The sequence below is a fragment of the Manacus candei genome, unplaced genomic scaffold (genome assembly GCF_025592945.1).
Source record: "Manacus candei isolate 608988 ecotype Guabito, Panama unplaced genomic scaffold, ASM2559294v1 h1tg000049l, whole genome shotgun sequence".
Taxonomy (NCBI): domain Eukaryota; kingdom Metazoa; phylum Chordata; class Aves; order Passeriformes; family Pipridae; genus Manacus; species Manacus candei.
In genome coordinates this window covers 15,197,395-15,220,529 of record NW_026138097.1, presented here as the reverse complement: position 1 = coordinate 15,220,529, position 23,135 = coordinate 15,197,395, and the positions used below count along the sequence as shown (strand labels likewise).

At 38.7% G+C, this 23,135-nt stretch overlaps 1 protein-coding gene across 1 annotated transcript; it reads right to left on the bottom strand.

Moving 5' to 3' along the window:
* Positions 1–8,756: 8,756 nt before the first annotated feature.
* On the bottom strand, positions 8,757–21,991 carry BLOC1S5 (biogenesis of lysosomal organelles complex 1 subunit 5). Its single transcript, XM_051799287.1, has 5 exons — positions 21,776–21,991; positions 20,589–20,671; positions 18,358–18,487; positions 14,763–14,821; positions 8,757–10,826 (listed from the first exon to the last, which is right to left on the bottom strand). Exons 1-5 carry the CDS (start codon positions 21,888–21,890, stop codon positions 10,647–10,649), a joined length of 567 nt encoding a protein of 188 aa, XP_051655247.1. The 5' UTR covers positions 21,891–21,991; the 3' UTR covers positions 8,757–10,646.
* Positions 21,992–23,135: the final 1,144 nt, after the last annotated feature.

Genomic DNA, 23,135 nt, shown 5'->3' with positions numbered 1-23,135 from the left:
GTCAACATTGTTCTCTAAATTACATTACACTGCAGTTGCAGCTCCATCATTATGTCAGATTGCCTGATCTTTGTTAAGTTCTTCCACATTTCCTTCAGCTCCTTTCTAAATGTAACTGAGTAATTTTTGGGGCATATGTTGATTTTACCATCCCACTGCCTGCGCCTTCCTCCAAATTAAACATTAGAGAGCACCAGCACAAACCTTGGGGGAACCCACTTAACCTCACTTAAACTCTATGAAAACAACTTGCATCCACCTTTTCTGTTATAAAGTGTTAGACCTTCTACCCTAAAGTAAACCAAACTGACCTTTTCGTGTTAAAGAAAGAAAAAAAGAAGGAAAAAAAAATTGAAACCGTGCAACTCCTAATACAGGCTTGTTGAGGAAAAGCACGGTCAGGGACAAGGTTGGTAAAGACAAATGCTAGAGTTCACAGGGCATCATTGCTCACCAAGAAGCCAAGCACAAAACAGAAATCAGACGAGGGAAATCACAGAAGTGAATGCGACCCTCGGGAAACAACTCTTGAGGGCGAGTCCCATATCAGGTAAGGAGGCTGTACACATATGTCGGCTCTCTTGGTCGCATCACCAACACATGACATGGTGAAAGAAGGGAACTGATCATTGCTGGAAACCTATGTGTCCTAGAGGACCTCGTCTCATGCAAGTCCAAAGGCAGCTCTTGTACCCATTGCCAAGGGTTTATGAAATGCAAAAACCAAGTCATAAAAAAGAAAAAAAAAAAGTGAGGGAAAAAGCGTGCTAAAACTCTCCAGTCCTCCCAGGCATAATTACAGAAAATAACAACAAAAATAAGGTGGCTTTTGGCACTTTTGGTGTTCTGAGGTGTTTACTGTTTTGAGTCTCGACTGCGGTAACGTGTAGGACGCATAAACAGTGAAGTTGGCCAACCAGAACGGGCACGCAACCTGCTAATTGGGGAAAGTCTGCCTGAGCCTCTGGCCACTGGTTGACAACACAACAGCCTCCAGAAAGTCAATTTTTATTCTGTTTTTTTTTTTTTTTTAATAATTATTTTAAATGCTGGCTCAACCACCGATCTAAAAATTAAATGAATATCCATTTGATAGGCAAAAGAAATGGTTTTTTCTGATTATGTATAACCTTTCATCCTTTCTCTGTTTATAGCACTTAATAGCAAGAAATACAGGAAAATAATATAACTGCAAGTGCTTTATATATCTGCATAGTACTCCTATCTCTACAGTTCTAGTTTTCTCCTTTTCCTTAGTTACACAGAAGTTACACAGATCCCAGGAACAAGATATTGTACTTATCACAAAACACAGTTATTCCACTAACATGCTCAGGAAAAAACACTGCAAAAACAATTCCACAAAAAAGCCCGTACTACCCTTGGATGCACAGTATAGTTACCTGTTGGCAAGAAACACAATTTGAGACCTTTTCTTTCCCTTTCAATTTTATAGAAAATAATTTTGGAGCCTTTATGACTCAATTACTTGCACAGTAAGAAAGGTGACAATCCTGTTTTCTATAGATGTTAAAAAACCAGACAATAAATTCCACACTTCTCTAATAAATTCCATGTTTAAAAAAAATGTAAATAATAGATTGCCTAAGGTTCCTAGATGATATATCCTAAAATACATGTTGTTTCCAAGGAAGCTGACACTTCTTATGTCTTATCAAATCTTTAACTGTTTACCACTCAGTTCAATTTCTCTAATCAAAGGGCTTAGCAAAATATCAATATAGATATTATAGAATACCAAGACATACTGATTTTAGTTTGCTTTACTCGACTCTCTGGAAGTGGTTTTTTCACTCTTTCTTCTTTATGATCCTATAATGGAGTGAGGGTCTGATTCTCAGGCCAGGTTTTAGATAATTGCATGGAGCCACAAACACTTTGAGTATTAGGTAGGTAAGCTACATACTTCCAATTGTGAAAGGTGGTAACAGGAATAACATTTCCCATTGTAAATTATCTGACCTTTCAGCTGAACATCTGTTACTGACTTAATGGCCAATAATTCTAGTAACAGAAATAATTTACTGCCTTGTACTCCTTTAGGATTACATTGCCAGCTCAGCAATGAGCTGAAATGAAGCCAAATGGACAGCACTGGTGAAAAGCAGAGCATCAAGTCCTATGGCAGGCTTGAATCCTATCACCAGTGGCAGCTATCAGGCCATTTGAAAAGGATGGGAGGTGAAGCCTGTTGGGCTCTACTAAAGCAATTGTGGAAACTATTAGCTTATCATCTCTTTACCATGAGCCAAGAGCAGAGAAAGCAAAATGAAAATAAGAAGTTCACCTTTATATATGCCTGTTTATGCACCCAGGGCTGTCAGGTAGGAAAAGAAAGATCTATTAAACAATAAACTAATTTTAAACTTTATATTTTTGGTTCATGCGCAAAACCACTGTGACATTTTGTGTAGAAGACAAGATAGTCTTACTACCTAACCTTTACAGGCAGCACAAACCAGTCTAATGTTCATGAAACATGTCATGAGCCATGAAACATGCTGAAGCTGTTTGACCTCATTACTGATGAGATGCCTTCCAATTTTAGATGCTTGAAAAAAGCTAGTTTTGAGTATATATGTATATATATATATGATATATATATATTCTCAATAAATCAGAACTATCTCTTTTCTTAATCAGTTAAAGGGAATCTATACCTTTCCCTTTTAAGAGTATTTTCTTTGAACTCCACCTGGATGCAAGAATGAGGGCAAGCTCAATGAAGAGCTTCTGGTTTAATACTATTTGATTTTTGATTTGCATTGACTTGCTGTTTTCTTGCTATAACATCACAAATTTAATAGTGCAAGGTTCCCCTTGCTACTTTACTAAAATCCTTCACTTTGGATCCAAACAAACACTTATCAGATGTATTTTCCATTTGCTTGATTTTTAAACACCTAAAGTGAGTTCTTCAGAGATCCAGAGCATCAACTCTTTTCCCACAAGCAGCATTTCACTTTTTTTATATGCCAATATAATGCCTATCATCCAATCCAAATTGCAATCCCCTCTAAGAACTATTCAATCACAAATTAATGAGTAAGCTGAAGATTACTTTGACAGAGAACTTGCAAAGGCAGTATCTGAATCCTCTTCCATGTATTCACTCTTCCTTCCTTTGCCCTAATAAAACAAAACAAAATGAAAAATTAATACAGACAGCAGATGTAGTAATTTCAGAGTGACAGAAATGAGACCAGGATAATGCTGGTAAAAATTGCATTCGTTGAGATACATGAGAAAGAGGTAAACGTGCTTTTACACCACTCATTTTTTTCCCCATCTATTTTCCTGTTACAGTACATTTCTCAGACCCTGTTACTGGTTTTCCTTCACAGAGGTAAAATGGAAAAAAAATAATCTCGATGATACTTTCCTATCTCTAAATAAATTTGCTGTCAGGTTCCTGTTTCTTCTAGGTGTAATCCATGTGATTGCTAATGAAAGTCTATCAAGAAAGAAGCCTTGCCTGTCACCGGACAAAGGATGTAAAAGCACTTCATTGTTCCCGCTCTGAAGAAAAAACAATTTGCCACAGCCAGACCCCACTCCCAACAGTGCCAAGCACATGGTAATTTATTACCTCTGGATGTCTGATTCCAAGTGAAGGAAACTGAAATGTCATACCTTCATTCACAACACCGTCTCATGGAATTATTTTTTCCGGATTCCTGGGAAGTTGAAATATTTGAGAAGAATATCAGGAACTGTTCTTTTAGCCTGTTTGGTGAGTAGATAATTGCCTTCCAACTCTATTCTTTCAGGAAATGATGTGAGTGTTGCATTGTTCCTAGACAGGGGCAGCAATGTTTTTTAACAGGACACATACATACATATTTTTAAAAGAAACAAAACACAATAAAAACATGCAGTCTAAGCCACTGTACTGAACCAGACTTTTTGAATCTGGCACAGATAAGAGGTTGGCCCAGACAACATGTCCACATTTCACATAACTCAGAGCATTCCTTAGAAGGGATGTAAGCAACACTTTTTGTTGAAGGAAGAAAAAAAAAAGACATTTCAAACAAAACCTTTTATGATGTGAGAGTAAAAAGCTCATTATGTTAAGTGATATCAAACATGACCAGAAAAGACCCTAGGGAGAAATTACACTTTCTTTATTGGATTCTGTGGGAGAAACCAGCCTGGGAACTTAAAAGCAGAAGGAAGGTGCACGTGGAAATCACATCATATATGAAGAATAATTCCTTACCGTGTGAAAATAATTGGAAATAGTTTTCAGCTAAAGCTTCTCCTTATGGCAGCCTTTTCAAAGGGATCATACTGAGGCAATGACCTACAGTAGCACTAATTCAATAGCTGCTGGATAACCTCCTTGCAGAGGTATGTGGTCTTAGTCCAGTTACGTGTCAACAGGCAAAATATAATGAGGACTGAAACTCCTAACAATAGGGTCTCTTTCTTAAGCCTTTTCTTATTTTGACTGAAGATAATGGCAAAAATTCAACTAAGTTTTTGAATTTCAATTTAATTTTTGATAAAAGCAAAATTGGACCTGGAAAGGGTATAAAGAGGGGACTACTATTTCTTCTTAAGGGGAGGCTTCAAGGGACAAAGGGGCAGTATGCAAAAACTCTGCTATGACTTTCCATGCTCCAGTTTGACCACCACACATTTCTCTGGGACTTGCATCCTCTAAAAACCAACTGAAGAAAGATTTTGCATTTTTGTGACCTTGTGCTGATGGTGACCACCTCAGTTGCAAACAGCAACACTGCAACAACCTGCTGTAGTGGGCTGCATTGTCCACTTCCTCCCTACTTCATCATCTGGCTAAGAAACAAAAGTCAAAAATTAGACAGTTTTATTACATAAAATTCTATCTGTTATGGATGTTTTAAAGGAAATTGCATTTGCTGTACCCTCTGCAAGTCACAGCTGCAAGAAAGTTTCAAAACACAATGCATCTTGGTCACCTTGCTTTTTTTTTTTTTTTATAGTTATGTAGATTTTGGAGTTCGAATTTTTTTTCATTTTTTGTTTTTGTTTTTTTTTTTCCACAACCTGAGATGGCAGTCAGTGTTTAGGCCCACTTCTCCTGGATACACGGATACACAGAAAGTGTTAAACAAAATGGGAGAAAGATACTGTCCTACACTAGGTATCTGTGCAGTATTTGTATTCTGCACTCAAGGTGCCCTAGACAAAAAATTCATTACATTGGCTGATGCAATGAGGATCTCTAACCTTGTCCAGGACATAAATATCAAAGTCCTACAAGCTCCAAGTACTTCTTGATTCCAAAAAATGTTTCCACTGTTGCAATGTATTGCAGGCTATTTATTCTGAAAAAATTTTTGAACCCTTAAGACAGTTTAAAGGACAGTTCCTCCTTAGGATTCCAAAACCTAATTAGCTGTTTGAAACCAAGCTGCTATGTAGGTGTACTACTGTAATTCCACTTTACAATTTTAAACATTGTTTGAGAAATAAATTCTAAATTATTTTAAATTTTCTTTCAAATCAGTACATTGGAAGGATGGACAGTATTTCCTATTTATGTAATTCAGCTTAGAAGCTTTCTAGTTGACAGAGTAAATATTGGAACATATTTAGAGCCATCTGGAGAGAGGATTTTCAGGAACCGGAATTTATTTAATGAGGGCTAAAAACATCTGGAAAGGACAAACTTGGGTCCATTAATAAAGGACTTCCTATGGCCTCGAGCAATCCGGAACTAAATTTCCCGGAGCTAAAGCTACTGAAAAGTGTTGTGCATATTCTAGAACACATTGCAGCAAGAGGCATATTTGCATATCCTAGTTTGGGAGAGCACTGGTTAGGTAACACCCTACAAGTTTTGCGAAGCAAACTTGCAAATTTATTTTACAATTAATTCAAAGACAATTAAAAATGCTTATCTGGGTCCTGCAATGTTTGCTGCAGCAAGAACAAAGTTTATTTTTTTCCAGACTGCAAAATGTTGCAACAATGTGTCATGAAAAGCTAGGTAAATTCATATTATGTCCATCTCAAAATGTTAGTAATGAGTACCAAGCCAAAGCCATAAATAGTGCTTTGCTTCTCACTAAATTCCATTACATCACATTAAATGCAATGTCTGTTAAAAAAAAAAAAAAAAAGATATTCAGTTGCAGGTCTCCTTGTATCCACCCAGTGAGTCATTAGTGGAGAAGATTGAGGAAATGTAAGGTTTTATTTTAAATTACAGTTTTAAAACACAATATTGTCCACCCTTCAGTGCAGCTGTCTTGAAAATTCATATTGAAAGGGTTATCTTTTTCTTCATAGTCAATAAAATGATGTTAAATAAAAATCGGAGCCATCCATGTTCTGATTTGGCCCAGACAGAGCATTTAAGGCAGCAAACCGAAAACTAGGTGGATAGGTCTACACGATTCCTAGTTAGGAAGCTCAATTCTGAGCCTGGATTTTCAAAGTTACAGCTTTAATCCCTGGTTGGACTTCTGCAAGCTTTTCTTCTTTCTAATGCTCGGCATTGTCTTGAGTAATTTTGTTCCTACTTTGCTCATTACTTACATATATGAAACTGCAAAGGTGTTGCACGCAATACTGTACCTCTGCACCTCCGCAGAACTGGAAGGTACGTTTGTGTGGAGCAATGTATTTCTACAAGATTTCTTTCAACCCTTATTAACTACCTTTGGTTAAGTGCTTCAAAACAGATTTGACTTCTCCCGTCTCTTTTAAATGTCTACGTTATATGGAATTTTTGAATAATCTTTGCCTTAACTATTTATGAAACTTGTGTTATTCACTAAAATCTAACTGAGCAGCTGCAATTTCATCTTCCTGTGGATTCTGCATCTTTTGACACACAGACCAGAAGTTTGACTCACAGCACTGAATGCACTGCATCTTTACTACTTTGAGAAGTTCATTTGATTATAAGCAATAAAATAACTGACCTATTTTAAAAATGTGTGGTATGATGATTTTGTTCACAGATTTTATTTGCAGAAGATCCCATTTCCTTACTAAGGTGCAACCTCTATCAATAAGCACAAACTTTTGCCTCAAAAGTTCAGAAAACCTGATCCACTAAAACAAACAGCAGTGTAAGAATGCAGCTCTTGAAGTTTTTAATCTCTGACATTGAGTCTAACCTCATATTATAATACATTTTAACTAGAACGCGCAAGAACTGCAGACAGTATTGTTCAGGTCAGCACACATTACATAAATAACTTTGGGAGTGACCTGTTCTAAGGTTTTTTGAGCACTAATGGGGCAAAACGTTATTGATAACTAGTGTCACTTTATATTTAAAAGTATGGCTTCATCCATAAAATGTCTTTTACTTACACAAAACATCGTGTTAAACTGAACAGCAGCATTTACATTTCATACCTCATACAAAACCAGGCTTCCTCACGTTCCTTCTCTGGCCTGCACTGACACCTGCTGGGGAACATTTGTCAATCTCCAGTGCACACCCTTGGGACAATCAGGTTTTTCAACTCGGCAGTGAACTATACATGATTCAATTTATTGCCGATTATGCCACGTATTTGCTGTTTCATTTGACTACGAAAAATCTCCACAGTGACCTAGTGTCACCACAGAAAGAAGCAGAGGAAGGTCATATAAATAGGCATTCTCCCTCATTCCTAAGATCAAAACAATGTGATAGGCCTTAGATAAACATTCCAAGAAGAACAGCAGGTTCATTGTTAACATAAGCCAGTTTAAAAAACCCCAAACCTTTAAGTATCTCTTCAGTTCCTCAGTTTGTTATTACTTCTTAATACAGCAGCAGCAGATTTCATACAGCAGTTCCAAGGAAGATACCAGCTTCTTGCTATGTGTTCATTAGAACAGAAAGACTAAGAAAATATTCCAGTGGTTACATGACACCCAGCCCCACTTTCAGTTACAACGAACAGTTACACCTACGGTTCAGCATAATAAACAGTGCTAATAGCTAAGCAAAAACTTATACACGTAGGCTGGTACAAAGACACAGAAACTCACTTGTCATACTAGAAGTTAACAATGTTGAGGACCCTTTCCAACTCCTACTGGAATCCAATGTAAACTTCTATCAAGTTTAACTGGGATTAAACAAATCCTCAAGATTTTTAAAACTACGACGTTCAGTCATGTAAAATTACAACTATAAATTAAAACACTTCCTTTGCGCACCAATGACATAAAGCCAACTATTTTTTTTAACTACTCATTTTTCTATTTCTCCCAAATGGCAGAGACTATGAATAACAAGAATTTGAATCTTGCAAAGAAAGTTGCACTGTGGAGAACTATTGTGACCAGACAGACCATAATCCCACCCTGATAAAAAACTGCAGAAGATAGGAATATTTTTTTATCAGTCAGATATGTTCTGTTTTGACATAGTATTAGACACATCAGGTATTGGTTGGGATTTTTTTAAGCATTTGGACAGAAAAAATAGGGTTTCCTATTATTGTTGGCAAGTTGCTTCAAAGATGATCAAGCATTTCTAGGTACCTCAAAACCTACAGCATATCACACACAAAAAAGTAAGAGTTATGAAATGAAATACTTCAGAAACAGATAGTTTTCACTGTAGTCCCCACAATGAATAGCAATGGGCCAAGAGGGAGATATGGACTGAAGAAAAATGCTTTCAAATGACTTTCAGCATAAAAAATTCCTCAGCATAAAACATTCTAAAAGAAGAACACATCTTCAGTGTTAGTACTTAGACGCTTTCCAAAAAATCAGGACCACACAGCTCAGAAGGTTTTGGAAATACCACTTTATTTTCTAGTGAATATCCAACTTGTAACACTTGCATCATTGCTTAAGAGCCTTCAAATTGATGAAATACTAGAATCCAGTGCACAGTTAATTAGATATCTAAATCTCAATAAAAATTATCAGTGCAAAAATAAAAATGAATTCAGTATGCAGTTAAATGCATTTTGTTACAAAGGTATTTGAGCTTTGAGCACATATACATCAAATGATCTGGTAAGAGAGAAGCCACTTCCAATCTCTGCTCCAAATGAAATTATTCCACACCTGATTCTAAAGAGAGGCAAAAACTAACTTTTTCTTTTTAAATGAAAACTCTGAGCTTAGTTACAACATTCATCATGGGTACATAAGCTGAGAAATACTACAGAAGTCACCTTCTATTCAGATAGGAGTTGTTCTAAAACAGGCTTTCCTATTTTTCATGTGTGGGATACCTTTGAGACATCTATGTTTTTTCCATCCACAAAAGAGAATTAACAACATTCCAGCATGCCCCAGTGTCGGCAAGTCCTCTTTTCAGTCCAGACACACGATGATGATTGATGAAGCTGTTGGGCCTACAGTAGCAGGCAGAGCAGCTTGGCAGGAATTCAGTGTTATTGAAAGAAATCTCAAATACTTATTCCATCTCCTCTACTAACTTCAATCACACTATCAACATGCTGCCAGGAGCAGAGCCTTGACACCAAGCCATAATCTTATACAAGCAACCATTGTTGGTATATTACTGCTGCAATATAGGTAAAGCGTAAATTCTGTTTATTTTTGCCTGTTTCCATTCTACATTGGACACCAGCTAAATTATGGAAAGATATTTCCTGTACTAACGGTTAGCTTGCAGCAAATTTCATTAAGGTACTAAGTCTCATTTTCCTTGGTTAATGAACTGATTAAGTTAACTTCTTCAGTTACATTGCTGTAAACTGCAAGTTTCAAATAAAACGAGTTTCATGTATCCTGTAAGAGTAAGAAAGCAGATCAGTACTACAGGCATTTTACCACTAATCTGCTCGTTTGTTATGTTGATAAAGAAACAAAAAGTTTACCTCAATTGCTTCATAAAGTTCTGACAAGTTTATCCTAAGTAAACCAACAGCATGATAAATATTTAAGGTAAATACTGTACTAGCTACAAAGGTAATACAAGGACCGATATGCTTTCCATGATTACTTTTGAGCTTGTTTTGGCTTTGCTTAGAACAGTAAAGCTTAAAAAGAGAGGCCTGAGACAATTACATGATGAAAAAAAAAGAAATTGTTGTCCAAGCTTACTTAGCCATTTTTATGCTAGCAAAACCCATTCGAATCACAACTCTATTTCATAATACTGAACATACAACCCAAAAGTTTGAATTACAATTGGATTTAAAACTCTGTTGAGATCTTTCACCTCTAAAACTTCAAAGTAAAATATTCCATAAGACAAGTTTATTTTCTTGAAATCTACAAGCAGGATATACAGTTTTCCCAGTGAATTCTCAACCATGGCTGGAACCTACTAACCTACTGTTTAGGAAAGGGCTGTGGCTGCACACTGGGATAGTTAATATTACATTAGTCTCTGTTTTCCTAAATGATATGATACTCTGCTGATGGAAGAGAATTCTAGTTTGCAACTCCCTGAGCTGATGTAGTCACAAAATTTTCATTTCCACTTCCCAACAAAGAAATACTGGCATTCCACCTGCCCTGAACCAAACAAGCAGAGATAGGCACTTAAGTTGAAAGTATGCAAACCTTTTCTTCCCATACCAAGCCTGTAGAGGAAATTCTCCTTTTTCTTATCTGTTTCAGCTTTCCAAAAGAACCTCAATTTAAGTCAGAAGAAACTGAGTAATGGCACAAATCTATCATTATTAAAAAAGGTCTTAAAAAGAAACATATTTGGCCAGTTCCTTCTCCATCTCAGAATACTGCTCTTTGAGGCGCTCCATAGCTTTTCTGTGCTCTTCATCCACCTCTGCACGTTGGTTCTGCTGTTCTTTCATAAATTCCTCCCAGTGGGCGATGCACTTCTCTTCTCGAGCCATCACCTTGTCTGCCTGAAGCTGAGAGGAGGAAAATGTGAAGTTTTAACAGTCATTTCCATGTTAAAACAGGAGGTTTAATGAGGGCTACATAATTTTAAACTATCAGAGAAACTGGAAACTAGCAAGAAAACATAGGGAAAGGTGAAACCAAAAAGAAAACATCTATTTTTTTATAGTCAATCCAAAACGAGTGATAAAATGTCTGCAATACTATTAATGTAATAGCATTAGCAATGATAGCTTTTCTATGCTATTTCTATAAAATATAACAACACAGATACTAAATGTTTTGAAACTGGCAGCTAGTGTTTCTGTTTTAGCCAGCTAGCTCTCACTGTGATTAATGTCTTCCTTTATAAATAAGTTATTTTTTCCCCTCATACTTTCTTACTGCTTGGCTTCTGGTAAGTCTGATTCCTTTCACTCTCTTATCTTGAAAAAAAAAATATTAAAAAATGTCTAGATATCCAGAAAGAGAAATAATACACACATCCAATGCACATGTCATAATGCAATGTACTTCTGTGGATTGCTTGCATGCAGTATTAACAGTCTGGCCTCCTTATATTATAGGTGCAGAAGCGAAAATAAATCTAGGCAGGTGTTCTTACATTTGCTCCATCTTCCAGCAAAGGAAAGGATTAAATTTTTTTTTCTTTTACCCCCCTCTCCTTTTCGGTGTATCAGCAATGACTGTTTACTACGTACAGTACTTCTGTGTAGGAATAAACACTATCATACAGCTTTAATACATATATGGCATTTTTGTCAACTGAAGGCACTGAGAATCCATTTATGTATTCTTAAACACCCTCTCTGATGTTCTTCAAGGTCACATATCATGGGCTAAATACACAAGTTTTGCAGTGCAGCATTTTATGCACTTCAACATTATACCAAGATCCATTTTGTTGGCAGCACTTGCAGTAACAGCTACTAACAAAACTAATAGTTTGACTAGTACGCTACTATGTATTCAACAGGCTTTGAAACGCTGGTGTTTCGAACACTTTTTGACATGATTACACAGCACCTACCCAAACTAGACTAACTCTCACAATATGAATAGTTTGCAAGGAACTGATGTTGCTACTTTCTACCTTCATTTTCCACTGCACCACTTCTACCCAAGGATATAAAATGACTTGCCTGGTAAAACAGCCTAAGACATTTCTAGAACATGAAAAATAAAATTAAGATATGCTTGCGCAAGTAAGTAAGAATGATAAGAAATACCAAGTAAAAGACATTAAGGACTTGAATACTGTTTTCACTCTCCCATCTCAGCAATGACGTGGAAAACCCCATGGCAGAAGCTCAGCGCACACCCTGAGCACTGCAGCTCTCCTTCCTAGAAAACGAATTCAAATCCAGCTGTGGTCAGCAGCACCTCCAGGTCATTAATACTTACTGCTGCCAAGTGGGTATGTTTGTGGGTGTGAGACAGTCACAATCTTAAAACCAATGTTCTTATTTGTACCAGACAAATAGCTGTGCAAACAAGCAAATATAATAAAGCGTGATGCTTAAAGGATGAGTGCCTTAGGATACAGGTCTTTCAACCAAAGAACATGTTGCAGTGTAAACCTGCTGGTTCAGAAGTTAAAGAATCCACACAGGAGAGACCTATGAATGCTATTGCTGTGGGATAATCTTCAATGAGCACTTAGTCTTGTTAAGCATGACAGAGCAATGAGAGAGACATCCGACCAAAGACAGGTTCCTCCTTTGCCCACATCCAACTGCAAGACCCAAGCTGCCACAGACACCATCCCTGAAGCTAAGGTACTAAAAGGCTTCCCTCATCCAAGCCTTCTCTGCTCTCTTGTGACAGCTGCTACCATAGTACAGCCTTTTGTTTAGCAGAGTGTCACTAAGAGTCTCTTGAGAACCAGGCTCCAATGTAGGACACGCAACTACTTTCACTGACACCTAGTGCTACAGCCACAAAAAATTCATTTCTCAGCACAAAAAAGACAACTTCCACACTGTAGCTCTGCAATTACTCATCAGGTCTTCCCAATATATATTGTGCTTTCTTACCACAGTGCTCTCCACTACTACCACATCCTCTTCATATCCAGCACTATTAACTTCACACTTTATTCGACTATAACACACAGGAGAAAAAACTAATGAAATCAAGACACTATGTAAAAAAATACTATGTTCTAACTGCAGCATAGCTAGAAAGCACAGAGGTCCATATCTCTCTTGTTATATATGCCCTTGACAGTCATGAAAAATCTTTAAAATACAAAGGTTTTCAAGATGTACAGACAACTTGGCATGGATTTGTCTTGGTTAAGTCAAAAATCACTTTCAAAGAGCAAAAACAGTTTCCAAAAGTAGCATAATTAGTGATCTGCAGAGGCAATACTGAGAGTATTTTATACTACCAACTCATCATTTCCAAACTTATAGATTTAGAAAAGGTTTGTTTTCTGGAAAACAAACCATGTAGAATTTGATAGTATGCCTTCTTTCAATGACACTCACAGATTCACATATTACTTTACATCCTAAGTGAGACTGTGGTAGGGGCAACATAATTTCCGTTTTGTTACTAGGCCAGTAGCTGAAAAGAACTGCAAGAAAAAGATAATTAGTAAAGTAAATAATCTTATAATTCATCCCATTCAGCAGAAATTGAATTAATTTCACTGAGGGCTGCTAATACTAATAACTTGACACTACATTCTACCAAAATCCCATTATTTTTTCAGAACACACGATTTCAGAAAAGGAAAAAGTATTTCTCCTCAAGTGGTTGCACTACAATGACAACTTTTATCTATAATTTTAAAAGAATGTTACTACTCACATTTGAAAGTTTCAAGCCAAAAGGTCTTACTATACTGGCTTAAAGAAATGCTACAAATCCTGAATAGCTATTACTATTCCTCCACTACATATTAAAAACCCAAAGAGTGGAAACATAGTTAATATTTTTAAAGAAGAATAGTCATAATTCTTACTGAGTGTTCATTTTATAAGTTATAAACTTTTTATTAAAGTTTTACCTCAAACAAACAGTAGCCGGACTGTAAGAATTTCCTATTTAACCTCTCTACCAGTACGTACACTAGTGTTAGACACAAGCAAACTCTGTCAGGGTTCAGCAGTGTGCTGTTTGCACAGTACCAGTATTCAATTGCAACCGAACTGCCCATCTTCATCGATTGCAAAAAGGAAAGAAAAACACGATTATCAGCTTACAAACATCAATGCACGGACTGTTTGGCTTGATGGTCACAGAAATGTCTTCAGTTTTTCTGGACTAAATGATTATAAATAGCATTTTGCAAGTTAAGAGATAACCCAGGAACACAATAACGAAGCGGTAATGGGAAAACATGAAACTAATTTCTTGTATAATTTTCCAACTTCTAGATTCAGAGCACATGTATTTCAAATAAGCAAAATGTAGCCAACTGAAAAGGTTCCAGTGATTCGCATGTTCCTATAATATAGCCCTTCATTAAATAACCCATCCACAAGTGAAAAACACACTTCCTTTTCAACAAGCAATATATATAAAGCAATATATATAATATGGTCAATGTTCTCAGCTAACTAGGAAAGATTTACATTTCCATTCTGGTAGGTTAGTAGGTGTTTTTTGTTCCACAGAAAATAAGGGCTTTTTTATATTTAAGCTTTCCCTGTATGTGACAAATGTTATAGTCTGAGTTAGGAGGGAAAATAAAGTGAAGGAAATAAAAAAAATAGTTTCCATACATCAGGAGATTGTAGGAAGACTTAGCTAGATCCATCTGCAGTGTGCATTTTGTAAGTGCAGAAATCACCCCAGAAGTTTTACTGCAAGTATATACAGTATAGGAAAACACGTTTTTAAGTTTTGCTATACTGAAGGCAGATGAACTTGCTGTGAAGCACGAGACTCCGACTTAGATCACACTATAAAATTGTATCCATCCACCCTTCTTTTACCTTTCTCACTTCACTCTCTTTCTCTTGGAGTCTATGGATCATGTTGTTGGCAGCTTGCACTGAAACAACAAATTGCAGTAGATCAGTCTGCTGTTCTAAATCAAAGAAACTTGCCTGAAAGGGATTTAGAAGATGTGAGATTATTACAAATCAAAGATTATATTCCACTGTGCCACTTAACTCTGCACAAGAGTTGTCAGTACTTGCAAAAAATGCTTTACACTCACAACTGTAAGTAGGCTTATCACCGAGTTTAACCTTTGAGCATTCTAGAAGCCAAAATGAGAAAAGCAGCTAGGTCCTCTTGGGTCCATACTCCCTAGTGCGGCTGATGAGCTAGAGTGCACTACTCAGCACCTCAGAAGACATCAAAAAACACTCTTAAGTCAGTAAGTAGAAACAGGTGACCAAGCTCTATGTTTTACTTGGTTCAGTTTTTTTCTTATTTTTTCCCCACCAACTGTAAAAAGTGATGTAGCATAGACTTTACATGGAGAACACCTTTATGCTGGAGCCAGCCTCTTCTCTCATGAGACTAAGCCTGGGAAAACTCAATGGAAATAGGAACTGTATTCCTATGCACTTTTTCTTCCTAACTTATTTAACACTTAATTAATGTAGAATTAAATAAACTAATTTCCCCAAAGCAGTCACTTCGCCCACTAACACAATCTGGCATTGAGAAATACCTTACTTATTTATCACCATCTTGAAGCTGGTGACTTTCCAAAACAGGAGGCAGGCTCCTGCCACCCTGAGGACTTCCAGTTACAGAACAGCTGGAAAGGAGCTGGGAGCACCGTAAATTGGAGCATCTGGTGGCTGAGCCTGAGCTGCTCAGGACCACTAGAAGAGAGTGGCAAGTGACAGCTGTAGCAGACTCCCTATGGCAGGGGACAGAGGCTCCCCACCTTTCAATATGTTTTGTCATCTAGGGAGGTTTGCTGCTTGCCAGGGGCTCACATTTGGGATGTCGTAAGTTTGGACTATTACCCCTGGCGCACTTCCATGTAGACAACAGTGGTACTGCAAGGGTGACCTGAGAAATAACAGGAATGACTACAAGGATCTCAGGAAGGTGGTCAAAGGCATGGGAGTCCAGATAATGATCTCCCCAACCTTCCTTTTGAGGGGAACTAGGTGGATTTTTGGGGTTAACAGCTGGTTGCACAGTTGGTGTTGGCAGCTGGAGTTTGGTTTCTATATCCTTGTGACCCATTCTGAGCATCAGCAGATGCTTGGAAGAGATGGGATCCACCTGTCTAAACTGGGTAAAAGTACCTTTGCCAGAAGGCTGGCCAACCTGGTAGGGAAAGCTTTAAACTAGAAATGACAGGCAAAGGAGTGATTCACAAAAAAAAAAGTAAAGAGGCTGGGGACATGGTAGGTCTGGGATGATGGTAACAAGGATCACCTCCTCCAAGCTCAGGAAAGGTCCATCCCAACAAGCATGGATGTTTCCTGCAGTAGGAGGTCTGCATGGATGACTGAGGAGTTCCTGACTAAATTCAAACTTAAAAAGGAAGTGTATAGGAGGTGGAAGTAGGGACAAGTCACACAGCAGTATAGAGTTGCTGTCTTATCGAGCAGAGACAGCATGAGGAAAGTAAAAGCTGATTGGGAGTCGAATTTGGTGAGAGGTACAAAAGATAGCAAGAAAGGATTCTATAAGTATGTAGCAGCAAAAGGAAAACTGGGGAAAATTGCAGGCCTTCTGCTGAATGGGGTAGGGGAGCTGGTGACAAAGAACATGGAAAAGGCCAAGGTACTCAACGCCTTCTTTGCCTTAGTCTTTACCATAAAGACCAGCCTTGAGGAATCCCAGGCTTCTGAAACCAGAGGGAAAGTCTAGAGCAAAGCAGACTTACTGTCTGTGAAGGAGCACCAGGTTAGGGGGCACTTAAACTGGAAATGGTTGTGCTGCCATTCAGAGGGACCTTGTGCAACAGGAGAACTGGGCTGACAGGAATTTTAATGAAGTTCAACAAAGGGAAATGTCAAGTACTGCATCTGGGAAGGAATAATCTCAGGCAGCAAGGCATAACAAGGGCCAACAACACAGGCCGCGCCTGAGGTAGTCTGTCTACTTCTAGGCTCCCCAGTAAACACAGATTAATTTACTGGAGTAAGTCCAGCACATGGCCAAAAAGATGACTAAGGACTGGAGCATCTTTTGTATGAGGCAAGGCTGAGAGAGTTGGGACTGTTCTGTGTGGAGAAAAGAAGGCCCAGGGGAGAATGTGAATAAATATCTGAATGGAATGAAGATGAGGGAGCCAGACTCTTCTCTAGTGCTCACTGGCAGGACAAGAGGCAGTGGGCACAAAATCAAATACATGGGATTTCAAATTAACACAAGAAAACACTTTTTTCTGTGACGGTAGTCAAACACTGGGACAGGAACAGGTTGCCCAGAGTGGCTGTGGAGTCTCCACCTGTAAAGGTATTAAAAATGCAATGGGCCAAAGTCCTGGCTCTAGCTGCTGCTGCTTGAGCAGGCAGGAGGCTTAAAAACATGACCTCCTGAGGTCCCTTCTCACCTCAACTATTCTGTGATTGTATTACTAAAGATGTACTGCACAGCTGACCCCTTAGAAAGACAGGAAGCAGGATCACAGGTTCACTCCAGTCAGATGGTATTAGAACATACCTCTTATTTGCATGACTAAATTTAAAGTTTAAAATACTTCTCTACAATTGTTTCGTGTGTATAGTATCATCTAGCATTTGTTATTCTGCATATGCCAGATGCCGTATAAGTAAGTTATAAGAAATTAAATGCTTATACAACATGCCACACATAAAATATAACACAACCTACACTGGCAAGTTCCGACTGCATAAATTTGGCAGCTAAAGCTATGTACCCACACTCTCTTGAAATCTCTTTTTAAGAAGCCATCCTGCCGAATGAGCAAGAAAAAAAAAATACTGAAAAATTAGTACAAAAAATTTTAAATTTTCTTTTAAAATCTGAGCAATAAAAAAATATATTATTGTAATGATGAAACTAAGATTAGCATGCAATTACTCGTATTTCACTATTTGTGACTAAGATGATGATGACGAAATAATAATAATAATAATAATAATAATAATAACAACAACAATAATAATAATAATAAATGTCACAGCTATACAGTAGCAGATTTTGTTTTAAATCTTGGGGGACAGTATTATGCGCTCCTGTGGGAAAATTAAGAAACTTGAAGGTCACACCACAACATGCTTGCAACAAACTGAAAAAAACCCCTGAAATTTCAGAAAACTGAAATTTTGTCCATGGCTTTGGTCAACATGGAGCACTATTTCCAAGTGAGTAGCAAACAACTGAGCTGAAACAGCTTCTACTTAAATCAACAAAAATCTTTACTGTAACCTTAGCAAGAGCTGTGTGGCTGGACTGATATGTATCAAAAAACATCCCTGCTGTTTCCCTTTTAAAATTTCACAGAAATGAGTAAAAAGCACATAAATAGTAGAAAATTATCCAACTATGATAATTTTTCTACGAATTTTCTACATTTTGAATTCAAACTACTTAAATTACTCCTCAAAATGATGCAACAAGAGAAATAAGAAGCAATGTGCTTACATCTCTTGAATGTTTCATTCAAATTGTCATGCATTGCCTGCTCACACTTAGGAAGAACATGATCATTCGTTTCAAAGATTGTATTCTTTAGATTTTCAAGTACTCGCAGTTCTCGGAGGCCACGTTTTTCCTGCCAGAAAAAGGAAAGAAAATGAGTGGCTAACAAGGAATTCCACTTTACAAAATAAAGATGGTTTCCCAATTAATAAACTAATAGCTTCATCTCAAAAAACTATACTATTGTCTATTAAAGAGTTACTCTACTTATTTAGCATGATTAATAAAACTGTTTTGCGAAAAAGAAGAGCAATGTTCCATTCTTCACACTAAAATACAGGAATTCTTTGAATGACCCTTCTGGCCTTTGTGAAAAAAGTCAGTACTGACTAGCTAAAACACTGTGTGGAAAAATGTGCCATTTTGTAAAGAGGATTTACTGCATATCAAAAACAACTGAGAGCAAGAAAACTTGAAAACACTGCACTTTTATAACTCAATTGTTACTGAGAGATAACGTAGCAGTGATTCTGCTTGCTTGATGTCTGACCCACACTTAGCATGGGAAGAGATTAAAACAATCCAAGTAAAACTGTTTTAACTGAAGTAAAGCAATGAAGTCAAGACTAAAAAATAATATAATACAGCTGACTAAAGAAGCAGCCCTTCTTCTGGATCACTGCTGATCATGATTAATTACAAGAACAACAAGATCTTGCTGTACTGTTTACATTTTAAAAAATAATCTTTTTTCTGAAGCTATAGCACTACTTCCACTCTGAATTTCACCAACACTTTCCTCTAGATGACTACTCTAGATAAACAAAAAAAATACTGCATCCTATGAAGTGGGCAACTGCATATCAACATATCTGTTTTAAAATTTCAGAAACCGAGGCACAGACAAGTAAAACCACTTTATTAAACAGGCTCCAGATTTCCTGAATGCAAATCTACATTCCTTACACACTAGGTGCTCATCATTGAAAGAATAAGCATATGTCCTACTACAACCAGAAAATAGCTGATATCTCAAAGTTACAAACAAGTGTAATTTTTTGAAGAAATTCTAAGTTGCAAAGATTTATACAATCCTCTCCTTTGCTATTTCCACCCCTAAAAGTAAAAACCAGTAACTGAATTTCAATAAAAGATCTAAGAATATATTAAACTTGTCTAAGAAACAGAACAAGACTTCAGGTGCAATGAGAGAAATATATGAATTATAATTATAAAGATATGATTTCTAATTTTGTAATTGAGCTTAAAATTTTCCTGCCTATGGAATGCCACATAAAATTACTTACTGCACCCTAAATTTTACTTAGGAAAGGCAGAGAAAATAAATAATTTTTTATGACTCTCACGCCCATGCGATACAGATCTGATGAGAGTTTATTTCACGTGTGTATTTTGCTAAGCCAGTAGAGACAAAACAGACCTGCTTCAAATATAAGCTACAATCTGGGATGAGGGGGGAAGACATTCTTAATGTCATTCAAATCAGGTTTTCTTGCTGGAAGCTTGAGGTGTAGCTGCATTTTCAGGACTGATTTTAATTTTAATTTCCACACTCTGTAAGAACGAAAATCTACTCAGAAACAGCCTTTTGTTGACATAAGATTTGACTTCTCTAAACTTTTGCTGCCATCTTGTGGAAACCAAATTATACTTTCCAAGGAAAGCTGTATATAAACACTTTTGCACCTTCAATACTTAAGCCTTATTTTCAGCCAATCAGACAAAAGTCATTCAATTTTTAATGATTTTCTTACTTTGCATAAAGTGTTTGTCTTCCAGTAATATTACTTTCTTTTCTGTAACAAATATTAAAGCAAAATAAAACTACAGCTGTGCTCGTTGAATCCAGCCTGATGCATAAAGCAGTTTCTCAGTCAGATGTAAACCTACACTGGCCAACAATACTTTCCTTGAACCAACTGGACTTCTCTAAGACGTCAGGATTTCATAACTGTCTAACATCAGTGTTCCTGCCAGTCTTTTGCAGGAAAAGAAATTATGTCCCTTTCGAAACTTTCAAAAGAAAAAGGCCTAAATTACTGCCTTGTTTACTAAAGATGCAGATGTATACTTCAAGTGTGTTATTTTGGAAAAAAACCCAACACGTCAAGTTCTTCTGACGAAACTTATGTACATACTGAGATCTCTAAGGAGATGTTAAGACTGTTGAAATATCAGACTAGGACAGCATCCAGTAAGATACAAATACTTACTTCAAATTCTTTAACAAAGTAACGTATTTCTCCCTGAATTACTGGTCTGTGATCCAGGAGTCTTGAATAGATTTCCCCAACATCTAGAATATTAATGAAAGCCAGAATTTTAGTTTTTCTCTCACTCCTACACCAGGTTACACAACACACGGTAGCACATCATACCTCAGTTTGAAGAAGGACAACAAAATACATACAAAACCAAAAGAGCATCAGAACAGTGTTTACTGGATAACCTATCTATTCAGCAAATCACCAACCTAGATAAAATGCAACGAATCAGTATTCCAGATCCCAAAGACACCTTTCTGGGAAGGCTGAACATTCTCCTCTGTGCCTCAGCACCCTTTGTTTCAATCCTCTTTCTCATCAGTACAAGCTTCTGTATCTGATGGTTGATAGTGGTAAAAGAACAGAACTAAACGCTGCAGCTTAATAGAGATTTACATACTAAGGCGTGGGAGTTTTCTGCAGCAAGAGAAGCAAAACGCTCCCTACACAGGAAAACTGTCAGCATTTTCTTGTGTTCCAGGGCCAAAGACTTGAAATTTAAGTCTTGAAAAAGAGTATTTACAATATAAGTGCGTGTGCAAATCAGGCTCGTCTGTCACAGAGAAAGAAAAAGCCCGTTAAGTCGAAAACCAGTGTGAGAGTACAGCAAATAAAGACTATTTCAAGAAATATACAGCGTAACGCCAACAAACGCTTTCAACTGGCACTGCCATGGTAAAGGATGTCTTCCTGCCCCACCTGTTTGGACCTGCCTTGAGGCTCTCCCTCGCTACTGTTTGTTCAACATCCCGATTCTCACCCCGTTCAAAAAAGGTGCAGAACGGTTATTCCAAATCTGGGGAATTACGTGACTGCAGTAAATAAAGCACAGGCTAAAACACTCCCCAGTGCAAACGCTCCTGTGCGCAGATGAACCAGGGTAACACTCGGGGCACCAAAGTAGGAGCTTCCCAGAAAACTTCACACGCCGGCGGCAGGGCCTCGGTGGCAGACTCAGTTTCCCAGAAGAACGCCTTGTTTCAAACTCCGAGAGGTGAAAGCCAGCCACCTCCGAGAGGTGAAAGCCAGCAGGTGTCCAGCTTTGAACCTCAGAGCGCGTCACGGAGCGCCGGGGGGCTGGAGGGCGGCCGAAGGGGGGCTGCTGACGCCGCGGTGACACCCCGCCCGCTCCTTACCCTTTATGATGGCCTGAATGGGGGAGCCGGCGGCCGGCGCCTCCCGCCTCCTGTCGCCGTGCGGCGGGGCCGCCGCGGTGCTGCGGCCGGGGGACGCGGGGCCAGCCCCGCTCATGGCGCTCGGCGGCCCCGGGGCAGCGCGGCGGGACCTGCCCGGCCCCGGACCTGGCCCTGCCCGGCCCGCAGAGCTTCCGCAGGGGCCCGGTGCCGCGGCGTGAGGTCATCGCGGCGCGCCCGCCGCGCTGCGGTACCGCCCCCGAACACACCCCGAACACACCCGGGATTTTGGTGATTTGATGGGTGTTGTTTTAGGAGAAGGGCACGAGTCTGGAAAGGGGGAGCGGAGCTGGTGAAGGGTCTGGAGCGCATGTCCTGTGAGGGGCGGCTGAGGGAGCTGGAGTTGTTTAGCCTGGAGAAAAGGAGGCTCGGGGGGGACCTTATCACTCTCTACAGCTACCTGAAAGGAGGTTGTAGCCAGGCAACCAGGACGAGAGGAAAAGGCCTCAAGGTGCGCCAGGGGAGGTTCAGGTTGGACAACAGGAGGAATTTCTTCACAGAAGGAGTGGTTCAACATTAGAACGAGCTGCCCAGGGAGGTGGTGGGGTCACCATGCCCAGAGGTGTTTAAGGAAAGACTGGACTTGGCACTCAGTGCCATGGTCTAGTTGATAGGGTGGTGTTCAGTCATAGGTTGGACTTGATGATCTCAGAGATCTTTTCCAATCTAATTGATTCTGTGATTCAGATAATGTAGTAAGAGACGTGCGTTCAGGAAACCCTCTTTCCTTCTGCGTGTAGCAAACGTGAGTAACAACTGCTGAAAAGAACAGCTGAAAGAAAAAAATAAGAGCAGCAGTCTTTTACAACTATACAAAAAAAGGGCAAAAATTATGTAAAATCCCTATACATTTCTTTTAAAACTATTTGAGAGTACAAAAGAGGCTCCTAGTACAAGAGAGACATCTAGCTCCTGGAGCAAGTCCAGCAGAGAGCTACGAAGTCGATTGGTGGACTGGAGCATCTCTCTTATGAGGACAGGCTGAGGAAACAGGGCTTGTTCAGCCTTGAAAAGAAATGACTGAGAGGGGACCTCATTAGTATCTGAAGGGAAGGTGTCAAGAAGACAGACCCAGGCTCATCTTGGTGGTGCCAAGCAATAGGACAAGAGGCAACAGGTAGAAACTGATGCACGGGAAGTTCCACCTGAATATGAGGAAGAACTTCATTACTGAGTGGGTGACCGAGCACTGGAACAGATTGCCCAGAGAAGTTGTGGACTCTCCCTCACCGGAGATATTCAGGAACCGTCTGGAGGCAATCCTGTACCCTGTGCTCTAGGATGGCCCTGACTGAGCAGGGAG

Bases quoted from the DNA above. Each gene is read 5' to 3' on its own strand.
- BLOC1S5 (XM_051799287.1), bottom strand. From the start codon at position 21,890: ATGAGCGGGGCTGGCCCCGCGTCCCCCGGCCGCAGCACCGCGGCGGCC. The intron at 14,822-18,357 runs GTAAGCACATTG...TTGTTGTTTCAG, and splicing joins GAATGAAACATTCAAGAGAT to TGCAAGCTGCCAACAACATG. The intron at 10,827-14,762 runs GTAAAAGAAGGG...TCCTCCTCTCAG, and splicing joins AAGAGAGTGAAGTGAGAAAG to CTTCAGGCAGACAAGGTGAT.